Here is a 22,275-nt window from a genome sequence, read left to right on the forward strand (position 1 = left end):
GCAAACTAAAGCCATGACTGGTAGGGAAGAAACTGAGGCAGCATGTAAATAAATGGAAAGTGTTGTGGCACTTGGTACTAACCCTGCAGGCCACCCTGAATGGTCAGGAACACATCCACCAAACATCTGCTGATTTACCTGGAGACAAAGAACTAACTACTGCTTCTTCTTTTTTTTCCATGTGGTTTGAATGAGCAAAATACCCACAGATAAAATCGAAACTGTCTGCCCTTAAAACAAAAAAAGTCTGAAATGCAATTTGAAAATGAGGCCAACACTTTCTCTCTTTTATCCCAATTCCCTGTGGAGACTTTCTCATGCTTTCTCCAAGCCTGTGAAAGACAAATTTGTTACAGCCATGCCTTTGGCTTTCCTTTTCCTATGGATAAAAAAAGAAGACAGCCTTACCTGTAACCGTTTGGTAGCTTGGCCCAAGGACCGTTCTACAGCTTTAATGCCGTTTTCCAGCCTCAGACTCTGCTGACCCTGAATATCAATTTCACCCTTCACCTTCTCGATCTTCTCCTTGACCTCTTCTTCATTCACCTGAGACTCTTGAACTTCCCGCTGCAACTTCTCTGCTTCAAGGCCACTTTCCATGTTGTGGATCTGAGACACGTAGTCCTTCAGCTTGCTCTCGCACTCCAGGATCCTCTGCCTCATCTCCTGAAGTTGTTCCTTCAGTTGTTTTTCATTCTCCTGTTCGATCTGCAGCTCATTTTCCCAGAACTCTTCCTCTTCAATCTCTACTTCATTCCTTTTGATCTTCTGCTCTAGTTTGAGAATTTCTTCTTCCAGGCTGGAATTATACTTCTGTTCCCAGTAGCGGATCTCGGCTTCGTTGGACTCCAGCTGTTTCTCAATGCACTGGAGCTTCTCTGTCTGGAGGTGGATCAATTTCTTCAACTCGTCCGCTGTCGTTTTACAGTTGTTGAGCACCTTTTGCTTGAACTCAGATTCCTTGCTCTTCCCAAAGATGTCCATTAACCCTTTGGCCCCGCCGGTGAAGGTGAGGGACTTTCTTTTCGGCTCCCTCCTCTTCATGGCTTTGTCGCCGGGCGGCCTCAGCTTGGCGAGGGGCGGCAAGCTCTGCCGGTACAGAGTCCTCTCGGGGATGCGTGCCGCGCAGTCCGAGGTGGGCCGCTCGCTGAGCGAGGGCCCGGTGCGGCGCAGGATGAGCTGCACGTCGCTCGCGTACTGCCCCCACTTGTTCAGCGACACGATGGGGTTCTCGTGCGGCGCCAGGTGCCGCTCCGTGTCCCGCCATTTCTCGATGAGCGTGTACCTCCCGGTGCGGCCTGCGGGGGCAAACGCGGCCGTCAGCGCGGCAGGACGCCAGGGGGCGCTGCCGTACAGCGCGAACGCGCGGCGCGGCCGGGTACCTCAGAGGCGCTGAGGTACGGACCGCTCCCGGCGCGCTGTCCCGTGCCGGAGCCCGCCGAGCCGGGCACGGGGCCTGCCCGCTACTTGTTCCAGCTACGAGGAAAACCCTCACGGTTGGAGGGGCTCGTTACAACTTCCCTCAGGAAAACCCTCCCCGCACAGCGCAGCCGCTGAGCAAGCGAATACCGGCTGGCGCTGCGCACCCGAGTGAAGCTGCGCGGCGTCGGGGCTTCTCTCACATCTGATCACTGAAATTGAAGCGGTGCTGACAGCAAAGAAATACACGAAATATACATCCCTGGAGGAGGAAAATAATAGGAAAAGTTCTGCATCTTTTATACAGCCACATATCAGAATTTGGAGACAATGTTTGCTTTTAAACAGTACCATCAGTCAGAGAGGCAACTGTGACTGACTGAGCCTCAGCTCACCATCTAGTGCCCCCGGTCAGTTTGGACACTGGAGGAAGCCGTCCCAGGCCCCAGCAGCATTACAGCAGCTCACGGGGCCGCGGCAGCGCTGCTGACCTGACAAAAGTTTCACGGAGCAGAACACGGGGCTGCCGAGAGCGGCAGAAGCTGCCTGAACTGGGACTGAGCAATCTGGTCTCTTGCACTGACTCCTGCACCCATAACAGCAGCTCACGAGTCCCCTCCGGCGTATCCTGCCTTCAGGGGGAAGCTTGAGTCCTTCAGTGACTGTGTGATCTGCATTGGCATCTAGCCGTACAATGAACACAGTATGGTTTGCTTTTGGGGTAGGAGGAAGTACAACTTACGTTTATAGCTTCATTTGTGCTGCTACCAAACATATTTAAGAATTCAATCAGCAGTCTTTTTCCACTGACACCCTTTATGGGACGCTTTGAATGCTACATAAATACAGCAGCTGAGGTTTTCCACTATTTTTATTTTTTCTAAAGACTGACTACTCTGAGCTAAAGCATTCTCCAAAAGCAGATGAGTTTCCCTTATTGTGAAAGTAACTTCACTTAAAAGCTCCAACACCGGTACAAAAAAGATGTGAAAGATCAACTGCTTTTAAAGCATATGATCCTGATGAATTTCTGAACAGCTCCACAATTGACATTAACCTTAAAAACACCATTGGCTATTTTAATGCATTACATACATCCATTTCCATGATAGATCATAATTCAAATGAGGATTTATTTCAGCACAGAAATGCCAACAAAACCTGTCGCACATGCAGCTATGGTGTGGAGGAGTTAGAATAAATATCAGTGGTAAACCATTTGATGCATTTTCTTTCCTTACACCGCTCACCCAAACACCACACTTCTTCCAAAAGACCAAAAATACCCTAATCTCAGGCTGGAGATCTGCCTCTGGCCCCCAACCACAGCACTTGCACAGATTCCCCACCTCAAACTTGCAGAAGACAAGCTCCACCATGGTGATTAATGCACAATGTGGCCCCCTAAAACCTGATATTGTCAGACCAGCCTTATAAAGAGCTCCCTGGGATATTACTACTGTATTGGAAATGGTTCTTCTAATCTCACTTTCTCACCATTAGAAATTAGCTCCCAATAGAAAGAAAAACAATGACAAAAAATCAGCTGCTCAGGCAACACCTAGAGAACAGGCTGCTTTGGCTCATAGTCGAGGGAGGTAGCTGGCCAAGTAAGAGACCAAAATGTCCATATCCACTTCCAAGTTAGGGGCGAGAGCTGGAAAAGAAGATGAAGATCTGACTGACAGCAATCAGCAAAACAAGGCAAGCAGCATGAGAACAGCAATCCACTACCCCAATGCCCTATAAATAAATTACTTGAGGTAAGCAGTGAGAGAAAAAAAAAGAGGAGAAAAAAAAAGTAACAGTATACCAACATGCTTGGCCAACACTCTCAGAAACAGATTAAGGTTTATTACAATAAAGTACTTCAAAACCAAACTGACTATGCCCAGATACAAAGTCAGAGATTTTTGCCAACCCACAATATCGTTCATTGATCCATGAAGATTTATAGTTTGTAGTAGGCATCAGTGTTGTTATAGGAAAAATAACTCTAGTCCTGCTTGCCATAGCACACTAACAATAAAATCTCAGAGAAGACAGATGGAGTAAAACATACCACAGAACCCAGGACAAAGGTTGCAGCACTTCACCACTCTACTTTGTTAATCTTAAAAGCTTTTGGCTTTCAGCTTGTAATCATGGTAATGATACTAATGTTCTTCTTGTGTCAGAAACAGCCAAGTTCAAATTCTTGAAATTGTAAACAAGAGTTCATACCACTAGGGGAGTGATCAGCGTGCACCTTCTTCTCACTTTGCTATTAAATGCACTACTTAGAAGACATTTAACAAGAGGCAAAGAAAAAGGAAAAGGAAAAAAAGAAAAAGAAAGAAAGAGAGAAAAAGGAGGGGAGAGGGAGTAAAGCTAACAATCTCAATCAAAAGTAAATTCAGGTATTAAGCAAAACACTTGCAAAGAACTATTTCCATCTTAGCTCAGGGTTCCAAATCAACATGCTGCCCTAAACAATGACCTCAGAACTCAAGATCCACATAAAAGAAAGTGTTCTGTAGAAGTAATACTTCCACAGTTCAATTACCACACCTGGAGCTCAGTGTTGGTCTAAACCAAAGCTGTCCTCGTCTGTGATCATAACTTAGGTTTTGTGTGTTCAGCCTATGTATGATGCAGATTGACATCACCTGGACAACCACAACTGTGATGTTTGTTTGCATTAGAAGGGATTAATTCACAAATGAAAGGTAGACTGACTTAATTCAAAACTAATGACAGAATATTTCAGAACACAGGCATCCTTGTAACAAACAGCTGGTTTGATGTGCTACCACTGAAAGGAGAAAGCAGCTTGCTTGGGTTGTTGACAAAGAATAGTTCAACACCTGCGTGTTGCTTCTTGTCTTGTATGTTGCCCATAAGCTTTCTAAAACAAGAGATTGTTTGTGCTCCTACAGCACCTGGCAGAACTCAGTCCTACCTCATTCATGCAAAATCATTTTAAAATTTAGTTACTGTTATATTCATGTAATGCTCTCCTTATCAGCAAGGCACGGCACTCATTAAACCATAGTGTGCTTTTCACAGCTGCTTACTGAACACATTGAATCTCATGCAGATTTATGAAGTACTTCCAGGTAAACCTGGATGAGCAGTTAAGCAGTCAGTTCAAGGAGCTGCCAAAGAACAGCTTTAGTTATTGTACTGATGTTCACAATGGGCATGTGCCTTGTCAGTGGATCCTTTACAACATCTGAAATCAAGCTTTTCTTTCAGAGTATGTCAAGACTAGGACATACCAGATTTTTTTTTCTCTTTTAATACTTCTATCAAAGCCTTGCACTTATGAGAATGGTAGAGAAAACAATGCAGCCAGCCCCAAACAAGCACCAGCAGTGCTGTGTTCCCTGTTTCCATCTTCAGAAAACAGCAGTTCAGGGGTTGGACAAAGCACAGAGCCTCTACATCCGCTTCACAGACCAGCTACTTCTCATTAATACTCTGTGCTGACCCACTGACCGTATAATGATTCCCCCCCGCAACGGACAATACAATATTACCATCGCAAAACAAGCGTCAAGAATTTGTATCTATTTATATCTGTTTTGCAAGACAGCAAATGACAAGCTAGAACAGAAGTAGGTACATATTTATAGATATAAAGCACACTGCACAAAGGGCCAGTGCCAAGGTTAACAGGTCAAATTCACACCTACAGCTACCTAAACATACAAACTTATCACAGGCTCTATTAATGCAGGGACATTCAAAACAATCTTTTATTTTAAAAGTGAGAAAGAGGTCAAAAAAGGAACACTGATGTTCTCATAGCCTGCAACTAGCTGTCCTAAGTGGTTTGAACCTGGTTCTAATGCCACCACTTACAACTTAATCCCTGAGACATTCAAGAGCTAACTACAGCCAGCATCCTGGGTCAGCCACTGCTCTGCTCTATGACCAAACAGCAAGCTCTGGGCCTGAGTGTCCATGTCATGTGCCCAACCACTGTAGTCTTAGCCTGGGATTGATGTAATTTGGTAATTTAAACACAGATTCCATTACAGTGAATGGTGATTAAACTAATGAAATATAGGAACAAGGTAATTGAACTTTTTTATTTTTTTTAAGACTCTCAGGAGGTAGACTTCTAAATTACACTTCATGAAGGCAGTAGGATCCATATAACTATTATTCACTTTAAGCTTCTCTGTGTGCTCTAGTATTTGCAGCTGACATAGTAGACATGAGCGGCTACCTCTGCTGCCAAAAGTCAAAATTAATTTCCAAAGGAAAGAAGCAGTAGCAGTGTTTCTCATGCAACACTTTTGGCAGGACTGTAACCTGACAGCTCATCGATACTGGTTTTCAGAACAGGAAAGATTCATCCCTTTTCTCCCTCCCCAAAGTGCAACATCCTTTACATTCAAAGCATTTCAGGGACAGGGACTACGTTTTTGGTAGGTAGCACGATACACCATTTAAAACCAACTCTGTGCCCTAACTTTCCAGTCAGGCTACAAAAGTTTATTTCAGGCACCAAGATCCATCTTTTCATTAAGTGTCTCTCATGCTGCACAGACAGGATCTGCAGCACTGCGTCAGTGCAAGCAGGTGAGTCACTGCCCTGGTCTGAGGTAATTTACAGGAAAGATGGCTAGAAACATGAGGGTACCTCTCCTTCCCTAGGGAAGGGGTGAGGCTGGGCAAGAGCAGGCCTTTATCTCTACAGGTCATGCAGTCTTGTGCCCAGTTTCTCCTCCTTCCCCAGGACCATCAGGATGCACTTGGTGTCAGGGGAATTGCCTGGCAGAATACTCTTAGTTCCCATTTTTCCCCTGGGATGCCACCACCTCTGCTGCTGCACAGCAGCTGTGCCAAAGACCTGTCCTGCAAGGTGGCATTCTGGACAATCTTAAATAAAAACCCCAAAAATAATCAAGTCTGCATGTGAGACAGAAGTTTTAAGAAGAACAAGCTAAAAGGGAAGATGTACTAGTGCTGTTCTTGGAGCTGAATCTGAATTAGCACCCCAAACTCACAACAGTGCACAGTAAGAACATACATACAGTTGCCTGTCTGCGCACAGGTTTCCACAGAGGTAGAGCAAGGCATGGCAATACACGCTTAAGCCAAACCCAGACTGGGCAGAGCTCTGGGGCCACTGACAAATGCATTCACTCCCCAGTTTGGATACAGCTTTTTCACCCACTTGATTTCCTCGAGATAGCTCTCCAGCCCTAGGCTGAAGGATTCTGTCTGCCTTAACAAGGCAACACAAAGAAATAACTGTACATGGGTAAAATCTTGTAAGAACTCTTAACATGTGGAACAATGTGGGAAAAAGTGCTCTGCCTTAACCAAAGAAGCAACAGCATTAACTCCTGAATCTTTAACAGCACCAACAGAAAAGTAATTGCTGGCAATTTGAATAAACCAAGTATGAGTTGAACTCAGTATCTTTGATACATGAAGCTTACATTTCATTCATTATATGATACTTAACATCCATAGCAAATAAAAGAAATTAATTCTAGCTACCTCAGAACTCATTAAATACACAAAAAAGGTTAAGAGTAATAAAGCCTTCAAAATAGAATCACAGAATCATAGAATGTTTTGGGTTGGAAGGGACCTTAAAGATCATCCAGTTCCAACCTCCTGCCATGGCCAGGGACACCTTCCACTAGACCACGTTGCTCAAGACCACATCCAACCTGGCCTTGAATGCTGCCACGGATGGGCAATCCACAACTTCCTTGAGCAGTCTGTTCCAGGGCCTCACCACCCTCACAGTAAAGAACAGAGGTTAGTGTTTGCATTATTCAGATTTCTCAGCTGATGCCGTATTTTGCACTCGCATGCATGTGTACCATAGAAAAAGATGAGAATCAGCGTAGGAGTCCAGTCCTAGGAAAACATGGCCATAGAGATATACAGACTTAAGTGCAATCATAGCCAAGGTCTGCTTAGTTCACCAGGTACAGCTGTGCTCATGATGTCTTTACCAGGACTGAAGCCTTAGTTTATTACTATCATCCTTTCAGTCAGAATGAAAAGGCATACAAGAGTTTCTCTCAACCCAACAAAAGAAAGCACTTACAGTAGTCCAATCTGTTCCACTGCCTTCATCTAAGCACCCTGAGGTACTGCACTTATTTTAGACCCACTCCTTGAACAGGTGAAACAATGCAGAGGAGCAGTTTGGCCGAGGTTGAACAGCAAGATGTGGCAAAGCAGATCAAGCAGCTTAGGTCTCTGCTGCACATGGCAGCTCTGGGCTAGACATACCACACCATTAAATGTGACAACAAATCATCTCACCCAACCACCGTGCCTCTCAGCAAGGTTATTGTCACGAGGTTTCTGAACCAGAAAGTTTTTATGATCACTCCATGGGATCACCACAGCATGCAGCTTTCTTGTGCTTATTATCCCTCTTAATGTTGCTATTTAAAGCAGCAGCGAATGAAATTCTGGGGTCAAAAATAACACAAGTTTTAAGTGAATCTTAGCAGTAAACTACATGGTTAATGTAGTTTAAATGTTTAAAAACCTTAGTTCATACACAAGAATTGTTCCCTTTTTCTAATCCTCTTCAGACTCATCACTCTGATTCAATTCAACCTCATACTCTTTTCTTTCTCTCCAAGTATCTGACAGCCAGCTCTGGCACTTGCTTTAGCAAGTTATATGGAGGAAGGGAAGAACATAAGAGGAGACATCAATAAAGTGGTGTGATTTTTCCAGATACAACTCTGGCTGAGCCTCACAATGCTGTATTGCATGTCTGAAAAAGCATGAACAAATCTGTGCTTTATTTTCATAAATTTCACCCCATTTATCTTTGAGGAAGAATACTGAACTGCAATAAAAAAACTGACAGCTGCATTTGTTTAATTTTAAAAAGAGACAGCTGTACTCCTTGTTCAGTGAAGTGTTGCTCATATTCTCCTGATACTGTGCTACAGCCAGAAAACCAAAATCCACAGCACTATTTAAAGCAAGTCTGCCATTTTAATTATTTGTCACAGAAAACTAAGAGGAGGGCAGAATGCAAAAGTGCACTTTGGTAAGAAATTCAAGCTTCATATCTGTAGACTGAAATATTCTTTTTCTAGGAAACAACCATGTCATTCTGAGAATAGGAGGCATACTCTAGTCTCCAGAGGGAAAAAGAAATCACAACAGGAGCAGTAAAAATCTTCACAGGGGCTGGAACTGGGAGAAAAACACTTCTGAAGAAACAGGGAAAGTGTATTTGGAACCGTGCTATTCATCACCATATCCCTTTGGAAGATTATTTATTTTTTTTTAGATTTGAATGGAAAACAATCAGTAAAAGCCAATTGAAAAAAAAACCAAACTATAAACTACATTTGCCTCAACTATCAGCTAATGCAATGAACTCACCCTCTTCTAGGATACTGTCTGGTTTTCCCCCTCAGTATTACAATGATTTTTTGAGAGGAGCCACTATGCTCACACACACTTGACTACAACAGAAGAAATACTTCACCATGAGGGTGGTGAGGCACAGGCACAGGTTGCCCAGAGAAGCTGTGGCTGCCCCATCCCTGGCAGTGTTCAAAGCCGGGTTGGAAGGGGCTTTGAGCAATCTGGTCTAGGGGAAGATGCCCCTGCCCAAGGCGGGGGGGTTGGAACTGGATGAGCTTTAAAGCTGCTTCTAACCCAAACCATTCTGTGATTCTATAAGCCCATATACTACTTAGCAAAACAGACTATGGATCCACCAACCATCTCACCATGTATACAGTTGAAAATTATCAATACCTTTTGTTTCACTTGTTTTTCAAGTTGCTCAGATTAAGAAGAGGAATCCAAATGAGAAGGCAATGTTTGTATGAAGCCATTCTGCCATGATTTTCACAGAATGCACAGACAAGCTAGTTGACACAGAAGAACAAGCAGAATTTGCTGCCAAATGTTTTTAAAATAGACAATAATGAATGGGATAAAATCTAGCTTATCTCTCCTGGCAAAAATGGTTATAAAACAAGACTCATGGCTCTCCATTTAAATTGTAAGCTGTGGTATATTTTTCCTTTTTGGTGAGGACTCAGTTTCCCATGATGAAATGAGCACTTTTCTTATTTGTATTTTAAGGCTAAATCTTACATTTTGTAATCTGTGAACAGCTTGAGGGTGGGTCTTTGCTTGTTTGTTTGTTTTTAAAAGTCAGCCCTGGATAAAACGCATAAAAGGTAATATCAAGTGTTCTTCAAGACCCCAGTGGGAGGTGACTTCACTCTTTTGAAACCTGTAACTGGGTAGTTTTATGTCTGTCTTGAGAAGAATTTCAGGGACGCCCCCTCCAGCTAAGGCTTTTCCAAGTTAGACACAATCAATTACAGTATCCAAAGTTATATTCAATTGATATTATTCTCTCTCACATTTTTTAATTATATGCATGTATTTTTAAAATAAGATTTGTTGGGATAGCCAAAGGAGACAAGTCTCCTTTTTTGTTTTAATGAATGAGGTTTATTTAAGATTTAATTGAAACCCCTTAACTTCAAGCCAAATGGCAATTAAAAAAAAACCCTAATTTGTACATAAACCTGGAGTAAAATTATTTCCTTTCTGTAAAATGATCAAGAGATGGGCAACAGGAAAAGGAGACCCAAGTGCAAGAACAGGTAACACAAATGTTACCTATCAGGTGTACAGCTCCAAAGGAAGAGAGACAAGCAGGCCTTTCCACTGGAAGAGTAATGGTGGCAGACGCTATCTGTAAGGAATAGGTCAAGGAGCGTTAGCCAGGCAAGTTAAAGTGACAGAACTTCGTTGCCGAAGGATCAGACTATACTTTGGGTATGGAGCGGAAGCTCCTACAAAAGGGGCGCAGCCCAGTATGACTTGCTATTTTTGCTTGGCTAAAATGGCCCTAGAACATAAGTTCCCGTCTCTGCATTAAAAAGAAAAAAAAAAAAAGCTGGAAAATACATAGATGGAAACCTTTTTGTTGCTCTTATCACAGTGGGAAATCAGGAGACACGGCACTGCGTTTGATCAAGTGACAGCAAATTTCTTGAAATACAAGAGATTCCGTTTAAGCATAAGGAAAACCACTCTTACTGTGAAGATGGCTGAACACTGGAACAGATGGCCCACAGAGGTAGTGGAGTCTCTATGCCTGGCTATATTCAAACCCTGACTGCATTTGGCCCTGAGCAACACTCTCTAGCTGACCCTGCTTTAAGCAGCAGAGTTGGACTAGATGATGTTCAGAGGTGCCTTCCAACCACAGACCATTCGATAAACATTTGATTTTCCTATTTCTGAAATACATTGTAAAGCTTTACTTTTCGCAGCTCTAGAATAAAGGCAGCTTCAGTTTATCCATGAGAAGCTTCTTGAACCATGGGTGTCTTATTCCAAGTATCTTTGGCTTGTGCTTTCTTCAGTGGATACAGCTGTAAAACACATTAATTTGCAGATATTCCAGACACTGCACTTCAACACAAGTAATATATCTATTGCAGTTCATATTTCAGGCTCAGTGAAGATGACCACACCGTATGTGTGTGCTGTACTTTTTAAGTCAAAGATCTAGCAATAAACTGAGAGACACGGTAAAACAAAAGGAGCATCTCAAAAACTTTACAGACAGACCAACAGACAGACAAAATAATACTGAGTCCCGCTAAGCTATGCGACTGCTGAAGGAGCCAGACTGCAAAGTGGAAAATAAGATCAGAGCCAACCGAGGAGGAAGCCAACTCAGACTGGCTTCTTTCCACCACCAAATGTCAGGTAAGAGCTACAGGGATACATTTTAATAGATTCCCATTCAAATTCTAGTGACAATTATTCTTGGTAAGCTGGTACCTATAGCCAAATCAAAGGAGCAGACATATGGTTGCTTTTTTGATGAATAACCTGACAGAGGAGTTCGGAAAGTGCTATCTGCCAGACATGCAAGTGTTATTTATATAGTGTTTAATACTGTCCTAGCTGCCCCAGTAAGAAACTGGAGCACCATTACCAGAGGTGTTTTCTAAAGAGGTATTTCCCTTAGGAAGGAGTTTCCAAAGTTATCTTAATTTGGCGGTAGTTGCAACTGAAATTTATCTCCATGTGGAACCAGTCACATGCCTCAGATAACTGGTGACGTGTTACAGAAAAGGAAGTCTGATGAATTGAGAAAAACTGTAAGCATTTCCAAGGCTGATGGAGTCTTTTCAGAGCTGAGGATAATAAATGAGGATACACTAAAAACAGAGAGAAGTTACATAGAAGAATATTAAATTACTGTCTAGAAGTTGGAGTTTAGCATTTTTTTGTTTCGTGAGAGAAAGGAAAGGAAATAAGATGAAAGAGACTGAAAACAAAGTAAAAAAACAGAAGTCTACCACAACCAGTTTAGTTTCTCTATGCAACACTTCTTAATCAGTACTAGGAACTTATCATGATACCATAACTGTGCCTTGAAAGACCTATAGGCAGAAAATGAGATATGGAAGCAAGCAATTCATAAACTAATTAGCATTAAATGAAGAGCTGCAGCTAACACAAACAGTAAAAGCATACTTATTGGTTAACCATTAAATACAAGATTTGAGACATAGTGACTTTCTTTAAATGAAACTTTAAAAGGTATTTGATGGGCATAGATAGAGTACACATGCTAACATTATGCTCCATCCCCTGAAGATACAAACCAAAAAAGTGCCAGCCTTCTACTCCATCAGATGAATGTATATGTAAATAACGTTCAGAAGTGCACACTTAAATAAGCATCACAAATTCAGAGAAACAGACTTCATGCTTACAGGTACAATATCTAGTTGTCATTCATGGCCCCAGGTTGGTTTTTATTAGAAAAATCATTATTTTGCAATTGAGTTAGACCGCTAACACAATCTTGCAAAACTGTTGCAATAGTGAAAGCTGCAAAAGCAAGCTCTTCATTTATCAATTTAATTTTAGGAAAGACATATGTTTTAACACATAAATTTGAATAGTATGTGAAGTCAATTATACCATTTTAGCAAAGAATAAGATTCAGCATATCAAGCACTGAAGGAATGAAGTTGAGGCTTATTCAGGATGCTTTCAGTCACTGAGATCTGACAAACCTGAAGGAGCCATAAAGATCTTTAAATTTGGTTGGGTTTTTTTTCCCCACTAAAGTGTTTAGCAAATAGCTAACGCTGAGCAGACTTCAAGTTACCCTTTCATTAGTACTGAGTTATGCGAGGTTCAGGAGTAAGAGGAGAGCTTGAACTATCTATTTAATTGATTTACACTGTTCCCAATATAGCTACAATGTGTATAATTTCAATGAACATCATTAGCTTGTGAAAAGCCATTTTTTTTTTAGCTATTATTTTACACTGCTTTTATACTACTTTGGTACTCAAAACATTGACAGCTTAGCTCCTCCTGCAGTACAGGCAGCATTTACAATGACGAATGACAGCGTATTATTATCCAGAGAATAAATCTGTACTAAATGAAAAGTTTATAGATTTCAAAGTGTTTCTTTTCTTCCTTTTTAATCTCTGTCAGGTTGAAAATCAAATGCTGCAAGTTTACACTGCAAGGTTATCTCAGGTTCTACTGATATTCAGTGCAACCCCACCTTCCCTTGGTTTGGCTTCGTAAAACAAACTTCCCACCCCCGTTCCCAGACACCCACCTGACAGTTACTTACCAATAGCCTGAGCAAGGGCTATTACAACTTCCTGGCATGTTGTGACTTCAGTGACCCCACACACGATTCTCTGGACTCCATCCACCCATACTTTGAGCTCCATGGTTCACAAGATCATCCAAGAGCCATGAATGCAAATGAGTCAAGTCATAGTTGCAGCTGTACTAGAGGTAATGCAGCAGACTTCTCTCAGCAACTACAAGAGAGAAAGATCCTGGTGTTTATAGTGAGGCATTACCAGTTTTAAAAGTTAACAAATTCACCTTAACATTTACTGGACAGAAGAAGCAACACAGCGGCCTTTCTTTAAAAATACTAACACCAATCAAACATCCCATGCTTTAGCAATGTTTAGCCATTCTGTAGACATACCAGAAGTTCCGTTACAGTTTATTTCCTAAAATACTAAACGTTATTACAAAAAAAGCACAAATAAACAATTCCAGAGTAAACTCATAACAGTTTCCAGCAACATTAAATAAACAATTCCAGAATAAACTCATAACAGTTTTCAGCAACAGGTATCCCTCTTTCTTTATATATTGCCTGGATGTCTCAAGGGACTGGTTATAGATGCTTTCAGTGTTTGTTCAGTAACTACTAGCAGGTGGTGGCACAAAAAACCAAGGGGGAAACATTTTCAACTACAGTCCAACCTTGCTCTGCATACAGAAGCAGCTGAAGGCTCCTAGTCCCAATATGCATTTAGTCTCAATGCTGGTAAGGCCAGAAAGTAAGGCAATCAGGCAGATTGCTTCTCTCTTTCGCTAAAACATGGAGATGCATCAGGGGAAGTGTTGCAGAGGTGGTTTAACCCTGCTAACACTGTGCTGGTTCTGTAAGGAGACACACTGACTAATGTTATCTGAGGTTCTTCCACAGGCACTGCAATACTAAATAAAACAAGCCATACCATCTAGTCTAGTCGGTTCTTGCTTTTGAGTATAGTTCTATAGCCTTTGCTGAAATAACAGCTGTCACAGCAGCTAATACAGTTTGCCAGCTCCCAATTTAACTTTAAAATAGAAAAATTCCTCAAGTCTGTAAATGGGGGCTGGGGGGTAAGGTCAGAAGGTTGGTTTTTCTCATACAAAGAAATCCCGTGAGTCCAAAAGTCTCCTGCACCGGCATACCAGAAAAACTTTCAAGCACAGAAATAAAGTTACAAACCTAGAGAGCTAGATTAGGACGCAACAAGCAGCCGTATGCCCTCTGCTATCTTGTTACCAACAGTCAAGTTTACCTAATCAAGGTTCATCTAATGCTAGCTTCTAGATTAATTACTGATGTCAACTCCAGTGGGTTTGCTATGGGCTCAGCTTTTCCCAAGAGCTGTTTTTCTTCTGCATAAGCAGATCCACCGGCATCATGGCTCACAAAAGTTCATTTCTAACCAGAACTGCTGAGATGCTGAATTTCAAATATTTCAAAGTATAACCTCCCAAGAATTGTCTTCTTAAAAATATACACCCCCCCCCCCAGTTGAAACAAAAAATAAACCACCAATAATGATTGTTCCTTAAAAACAAACAAAGCCAACATGAAAACCCACCAAACAAAACAGGCCCCTAATGAGATAGCAGAGATATTTAAGCAGATAGAGGAAAAATAAATCATGACAATAAGTTAAAAAAGCAGCTCATGTATTCAAGTAACCCAACGTGGATAAAATTATAAACTAAAGACAATACTTTTTAAAAATTAAGTACAAGGCAAAATGGATAACACAGGAATAAAGTAAAAGAAATCTGAAAGCTATTTAGTGGAGATTAGTAAAGGCAAGCAGGGTAGGGTTACACAAGAAACATGGAATCTGATGATTCTGATGGATTTAACAGATTCTGCACATGAAGGCAGAAATGGAGCAGGAAAAACTAAGCAAATCCTTAGTACAGTACATGTTTATAGTCTAATCAGAGCTGCTTCCTGCTGGTGAAGTGAACATCTCTTTCTGCATCGAAAAGATGTATTGGTGCAGGCCTCAAGCTAGAGTGAAAAGATTATTTCCCTTCTACAACCAAATGCTTCATTGAACAGCTGACAAATATTGACACATGATCCAGAAGAAACACAGATCTGTCCCTGGCAAGCTGTGGCAGTCAGCAGCAGAACACCCCAAAGTCCATTAGAGCCAGAGGGGTCACACCACATGGGGAGAACAAGCTTTAGTGGAGGAGCACTAAGCAAGGCTGCTATGAAATCAGTTCAGCACACAGAGCCCAAACTTCCTGTCCAAACATACCCATTCAGAAAACAAAAGAAACGTAAGTAAGTTCAAATGCATATGTAAAACCAGACTTCAAACGTGCTTGCATAATTAATCAAGAAAAAAAAGTGATAGGCATTAAGAATATAGTGTATAGAGAAATTGAGTCTTCTGAAACATGAGTAAGCACCTAAAAACCCAAAGAGTTCAAAGAATTTTAATAAAACATTTTCCAATGTTTAATTAAATACTTTAAAGAAAACTATTATCCGCACAAGCGTACAAATACAGAAACACTTCAGTCACGTAACACTGTTTTAATGTACCAAGAAATAAAGCAGAAGAAAGTCTTTTACTAGCCTGTTAATAGCACAGAGTCTGAGGAAACACCTAATGGGCCCCCTCAGTGACCTCCGTTGTTTGTTCCTGGACAAGCTGTCTTCACAAATAAACAGACCTCACATTCCAAGCACAGCCATAAGGAATTTTATTAATTAACTTAATATCTTGCTGAGAGTTGAACAGTTCAGATTTACTGGCACCAACCAAGCCACCTCTCCATGTGACAATGCACACGTCAGCAAAGCATCCAACAGCTCTAATTGTTTTTGTCTGTCAACATCCAAACTATTATCTCATTTTAGCAAGCCAGCAAGTGTATTTTCCCCCCAGTCAGCATGCAGTGTAGAGTCTTGCTTTCAGTACAGATCAGTTTTGGTCATCTGTTTTCCTACTGTCCACCTTCAAAAAAAGAAATGAAAAATTACTAAAGAGAGGCATCATTTAATAATGAAATATTTGCTGACACTTCCGATTTTGAAAACAGCGCTCACCAAAGCGGCAAATGATCCGAACAGAGTGTCTTTGAAACAGTCTGAGCTCAGGGGAAATGTTCCCATTCAGTTCTTACAGGGCAAATAGTTTTAATAGACTAAAGAGTGAGAGCGAACCAATGAAATCAGCCTGTGGTACATGCTTCCGTCAGACCAACACACAGGGCTGAATTAAGGGATTGTGTGCCCCATAAACTCTAACAGAATTCTTTCAAGGACCAGAACCTAATGCAGACTCCAGAAATATAAGATCAATGCGCTGAAATCAGCATCTCATTATAGTTTCTAAGCAATGCTAATCTAGAATAAATAATAATAATAAAAAATAGCCAGGATTTGTTTGGTTTCTAGGATTGTGTAGTAGAAGTTCACAGAGAGGTCTGAAAACCAGAAACCTTTTGATCTCTCTCTGCTTCCCAACTGTAACTATATTACACCCTGTTATTAGCATTTGGTTTGGTTTTTCTTCATATGTATTCAGTTCTTTATTTGCTGACAGATAACTCTTGTATACCATTAATAGCTTATTTGCCTTTTCACTGAGGACCATTATGACAGCCCCAGGTACATTTTTCAACCTGAAATTTGCGTCCAGAATGAACACTGTGTTTTTGCAATAAAGATGACAAAATATCTTACAATATCATATGAATTTATCCCTGAAGCCAATGGAAAGGGTTGGGGGAAAAAAGCTCACTTGAGGTTTCACAATCCCATAAGTTCAAAACTAGTTCACCTTATGCGTAACTTATTTTAGCAACGATTGGGAATAGGAATGCAAAGCTAATTTACAGTGGAGTGGCACACAAGCCAAAGCATCCCTCTGATCACAGCTTCTCCCCCAGTTTTGCAGTGATCAGCTGCACATTGACAGGTATTTCTGAATAGAATCAAGCACTGGAAAAGTGACATCCACCAGCTTCTTCCTCCCCCCACCTCTCACCCATGTGCTTTTTGTTCTCCATTACCTTGCCTGAAGCCTCCTCAATTACATTGTTTGCCATGCATTAAACCCTAAATTCTACTTATATTTTGATTGGCTGATGATAACTTATTCCTTCAGGTATTTGTTCAGGTTTTAAGTATAAAGAAAAACGCGTATATATACATACACACATACGTATATGCTACTCTTCGCAGCTAGTTTATGAACTACAAAAAGGCTGCAGCTTCACAGAAGACAGGCAGAACTGACAAAGTGCAAACGGCTTTCCCTGTATTTGAAAAATCTATCTAACCTTAAGTGTTAAGTCATGAGCATCCCTGAGAGCTAAAAATAAGATTTTGATTTCACCTCACTTCTAATCTTCAGAAGGTTCACAATATCTGAAAGCAGAATGCACCTCAAACCAGGGCTAGAACCCTGCTGCAGCTGAAGCCAACTACAGAATTTTGGCCAACCACTTCAGTAACTTTCTGCTCCCCAACAAATCATCAGTGTGCTGCTTATTCTACCTTAAAGTGAGCACTTTCATTCATAATTAGCTATAATTGAACATCATCTGAAGTTTGGCACTATTCCCTTTATTTCTTATTCTTTGTGCATTATAGCCAAGTTGTATTCCGTGCCTTTCCATATTATGACACCAAATAGGGCTCTGGACAAAGAGGCAGCTTATTGCACCCAGGTTTGAAGCTGTTAGTAAGAACAGTTAGTGCAAGCAAGACTGGAATGAAAAAGAAAAATTAAAAAGAGCACAAATAAGTCAGCTCAGCTAACAAGAACTCACAAAACCATCCAGAAGAGCATGACAGTACCCCCTGTGAAGAGGGAGGCATTTGACAGCTCCTCCCTACCATAAGAACCCTGGTATAAAGCAAAACAACATTTTCCAGATGAAGATGACTGCAAATGAAGAATTGGCTACTGGAAGCAAGCTAACTAGCATTTACCTAAAAGCCTCCCTCCTTGGACTGATGAAGGAGAAATATCCTGCAAGATGCACTGTTTCCCACCAATGAATGGGCAACAAACCTTTCATGGCAGGTTCAAGACAAAATTTTTCATGCAAAAGATTTTCACTTGATATTAGAAAGGTACAGGTTGTGGCCTTGAAATCTGTGTATCACTTTCTTTGTAAAGAAAGTGTTTATGCAGAAGGAGTGTTCTAAAGTTTTTTAGTTGGACTAAGTGGTTTCCTCTTGTGGAGTGTTATTCTTTTGCTGTTCCACAAGAACACTCAGAGATAATAAGCGCTGCTTAAAACAAACCAACCAGAGATCCCAAAACCATGAAGATGATAGTGTTGAGAATGAGCTTGAGAGAGCTTAAGCACCAAAGAATTTTCCTCACATGACACTGGCCAAAAGATGGTCTAGCACATGTGTGTGTGAAACAGGCCAGAAGATGGTCCAATGCATCCATGTGAAATAGGCCAAAATCCAGATGCTACAAGTAATACCCAAGCAACACACAAACTACCTGTGAGATGACAGGACCACTACGTGAGCTTATACAAACTCTGAACTATGAGAGGATGTCTCTAGCAACAATGGCTGCTAGAAATGTTCCCTCCAGATAACCCAGAATTCCCCAGAAGTCCCAAAGTCAGTTTCCCACACAAATTACTAGTTGACTTGCATCCAAGAACCCTTAACTGCCTAGTCCAGGAGCTGTTGCTTCTTTTGCAGTTTCTTCTTGTACAATGCAGCTAACAACATGGGGGGGGGGGGGGGAGGCATGGAAATGAGAAAAAGAACACTCTTTTGAAGCAAAGAGGCCAAAAGGTAGGTCCCCTAAATACAGAACATCCCCCTCATTGAGCTACGATCTTTACAGCACAGGAAAAAAAAAGTCAAGTTGGAAGTTTCATTTCTCTTTGTATTGGTCATAAGAGAAAATAAAGAATTGATCCACACCTTTCGCAGTATCTTTTAAAGACAGATTTTATTACTGGCAACTATGAAGCGAGTTGTTAGTTGAAATAATTCTTCCACCTTGAAAATTACATTTTTAGCTTCAATATTTTATTCTTGGTCTGATCTCTGACTTCAGTATGTTTGTCTTTAGGGCATTTTCTTCCCTCACAGTGTTTTAATCTCAACCCTTGTAGCTCTTGATTTTTCATTGCCTGCTGTTCTAAGCCGCCTTAGAACATCTTTGTCCAACGTGCAATTTGTTTCCTTTTGAGACACACAGAAACAAATGACAGCTATCTCAAAGACATCAGCACAACTAGTCTCTCCCCCTCTTCCCTCCTTTTTTTTTTTCCTACTCAGTGAAATGGGGGCTGAATCCAAGTCTTCGCTGCCCTTACTGACCTTTAACAGCAAGCTGAAGGACACACCAGTATACCAAGATCACCCCCAAATTCATTAATAGGGCATCAGTGCTCTTCCTCCTCTATCATCAGCTCTCTTCATTAATCTAGCTCATGATTATGAGTAAAACTGAAGAAACCCGAGATGCCATTTAGCAACAATTTAACTGCAACACAAAAGACGATTCACCAGCTTGGAAGCCACCAGAAATGAGGTAGCTAGAAAACTTCATGATGACAAATTGTATCTAAAATACACACACCTTCATAGAAAACTAAATTCCAAGCCACTGTCACAATGTGTATTGGTGCTGGAGTGCTAATGCTTTCAAATCCCATCGCAGTCTATAACACCGTGTATCTTGACTCACAACTCTGAAACCACAAGGCTTGACTCAACTGTGTTCTCTAACATCTCCAAATCACCTCAAAAGGAACCAAACCAGCAGCTGTGTTAGTGAAACAGATGGCTTCTTAAAGTTTCTTTTTATTTGGTCACTGTTAAAATATAACCTTGCATTTTTAACAGTAATGCAGTTAAACAGTAACAGTGAACAGTAAGTTTCACATCCTCACACTTGAATTAATACAGCAGGAACAACAACTCTGAAATTAATACTCTCATTTCCATAAGATGCGATATAAAAAGCATCTGAACTCCACATAGACTCGAGGTACAAAAACCCAAGGGCATTTTGGAGATGGTGATAGCTCTCAAGTCAGACAATTCTAAGGATCTTGCTTATACTAACCAGATTTCACTCGGACAATTTGAGGGCAGAAGTTTAAAACTGAAAAGTATTAAGTTAAGGATATTCACCAGCAAAACAAAACAATACCTGATGCAGCACTTACTTTCAGCTCTTGAGATAGGATTTATTTTGATAAAAGTCTGAATCTGGTTCAAGCAGGCTTAATCACTAAATCCCAACCTTGAATCTGTTTCAGCATTAGGACTGAAGTATCATCTACAGATGGTTTTACATGAAGTACTCCTTTTCTTCACTCTGTATGCCAGCTACTAACATACAAAATTATCAATAGAAAACATCACAATTCTACCAGATTGTAGGATTGAATGGACCCATTCCAGAAAGCTTCACTGCTCATCACTGTTACAGGAAGGGTTGGATAGTTGGTAGCAGCATGTCAGAGGTTAAGACAGCGGTGTAGATGCATTTTATTCTGTGGCAGATGAATATCCTTTTCCAGATATGCTAGCCTAGGAGACTGCACTGCATACAAATTCTATGACAAGCAGCTCAAGAAAAGTTATAATGCATTAAACAAACATCTCATGAGTCATCATCTCAAGTAAACAGGCATATATTTACCACACTGTAACGTCTTCCAAAGCCCTGTAAGCATTTGCTCTTCATTAGTATCAAACATATAGCACATTTGAGAAAATAGCAACCACAGTGTTATTAATAAACAGCAACATTAAGTGGAAGTCACATTTATACATCTCTAATATGGTCTAAATACTGTGTGGGAGTGAAAGAAAGCAAAACAAAGAGCAAACGAATAAGCAAGCTATTTCACTATAGGAGAAATATCTATGTAAAAGCTACAATACGCACAGCTTACTTCAAAGTTGCTTTACACCTCTAAGATGCCCTAGTTTAAAGGGGAGAAAATGGGTCATTCTCTCAGATGTTTTCAGGGAAGACATGGTCCCACCCATTCAGCATTTCCCTCTCCCCTTACAGTTTGTCTGCAAACACTTACAGCAAGTTGAGGGATTGATTGAAGACATTTGTGTGCAATTCCCTATATTTACACTAGCAGCAGTGAGGTCATCTGCTCCATTTTGGCAAGAACTGCCTTAACTCTTGGTTTTGTAGTGCTGAGTCTGTTCTTTGTACTTCAGTCAAACCCACATGCAGTATCTGCTGGGCTTATGTCATCTGACTACAGCCACACTGAGTCACTGCTGTCAAAGCAAGGTGTTCCTTGCACACCAAGCGTGAGCCAAGGGCAAATTTGATAAAGCTCAGAAAAACATACAAAAACCTTATTGTACTTCCCACATTTCAAGATATGGACCAAAACACAACACTCTCTTTCACTATATTTCTGGGAAAGTCATATGCAAATAAGCCCATTTCTTCATGTCCATACTTCCCTGAAGGATGTAGGAAATAAAATACACCTTACAACTGAAATATCTATTTAAATTTGAATTAGATGAGGTTTTTAAAGTCAGCTAAGAATATGGTTTAAAGCTATGGTATTACATGACTACTGAAAAGAAATCTCACTGCAATTAAACACAGTTCCTGAAACAGAAATAAGGTGAGGCACTTTCAACGTAATCAATGTAACTGTTTTTAGACATTATAATCTCAAAAGCTTTATTCAGAGAGCAGCTACATTATTCATTAAATATTATCTAAGGAATTTCAAGGCACTCTCCTGGCAACCTAGAAAAGTCTGCAAGACAATGTATTTCTACAGGGAGTCTTTAAACAGTTAAGCAAATATAAGAAATAAGCAGGGAGAACCCAAACCTTTCTGAAATTTCCATTTTGTTATGCTTATTTCCATATTTCGTCAGACATGAAAGAACTTCTCTGCTTTTTCTATTCCATATTTATAAGACTCAGCTGGATCACTTAGTATTGCCCTTCTTTAGGCAATTATGACATTGGATAATTTTATTTGTTAGAGCAACATCTGAGGTAATCATAATACACAGCAATAGCTTATGGACTAAAATACTGTAACTGCATTACTTAATTCCCACAGTCCTGCTTTTGGTGCTGTGGTGATGCTATAGCTGGCTCCAAGCCAGATCTACACTGCTTTGGTCAACTGGCCACCCTACCTCAAAATGGATGTGGAATTGCAATACAACTTCAGGAGGCGAGTACACTTAGGTATCACTACTCTATTCAGTTGATAATTTTAGGGAAA

General features: G+C 40.8%; 1 protein-coding gene across 3 annotated transcripts in view; it reads right to left on the minus strand.

Moving 5' to 3' along the window:
- The window catches only part of RASSF8 (Ras association domain family member 8), an 85,189-nt gene that overhangs the window by 5,071 nt on the left and 57,843 nt on the right, over positions 1-22,275 (minus strand). For all 3 annotated transcript variants that reach the window (XM_057427945.1, XM_057427955.1, XM_057427962.1), the window contains exons 3-4: positions 13,058-13,253; positions 409-1,298 (exon numbers count right to left, since the gene is read on the minus strand). In XM_057427945.1, coding sequence (XP_057283928.1) covers positions 409-1,298; positions 13,058-13,160 — 993 coding nt within the window. In that variant the 5' untranslated portion in view covers positions 13,161-13,253. The remainder of the gene's footprint in view (positions 1-408; positions 1,299-13,057; positions 13,254-22,275) is intronic.

Source organism: Pezoporus wallicus, unplaced genomic scaffold (assembly GCF_028554395.1).
Source record: "Pezoporus wallicus isolate ANWC-B61680 ecotype Strahan unplaced genomic scaffold, APGP_CSIRO_Pwel_v1 scaffold_3294, whole genome shotgun sequence".
Taxonomy (NCBI): Eukaryota; Metazoa; Chordata; class Aves; order Psittaciformes; family Psittacidae; genus Pezoporus; species Pezoporus wallicus.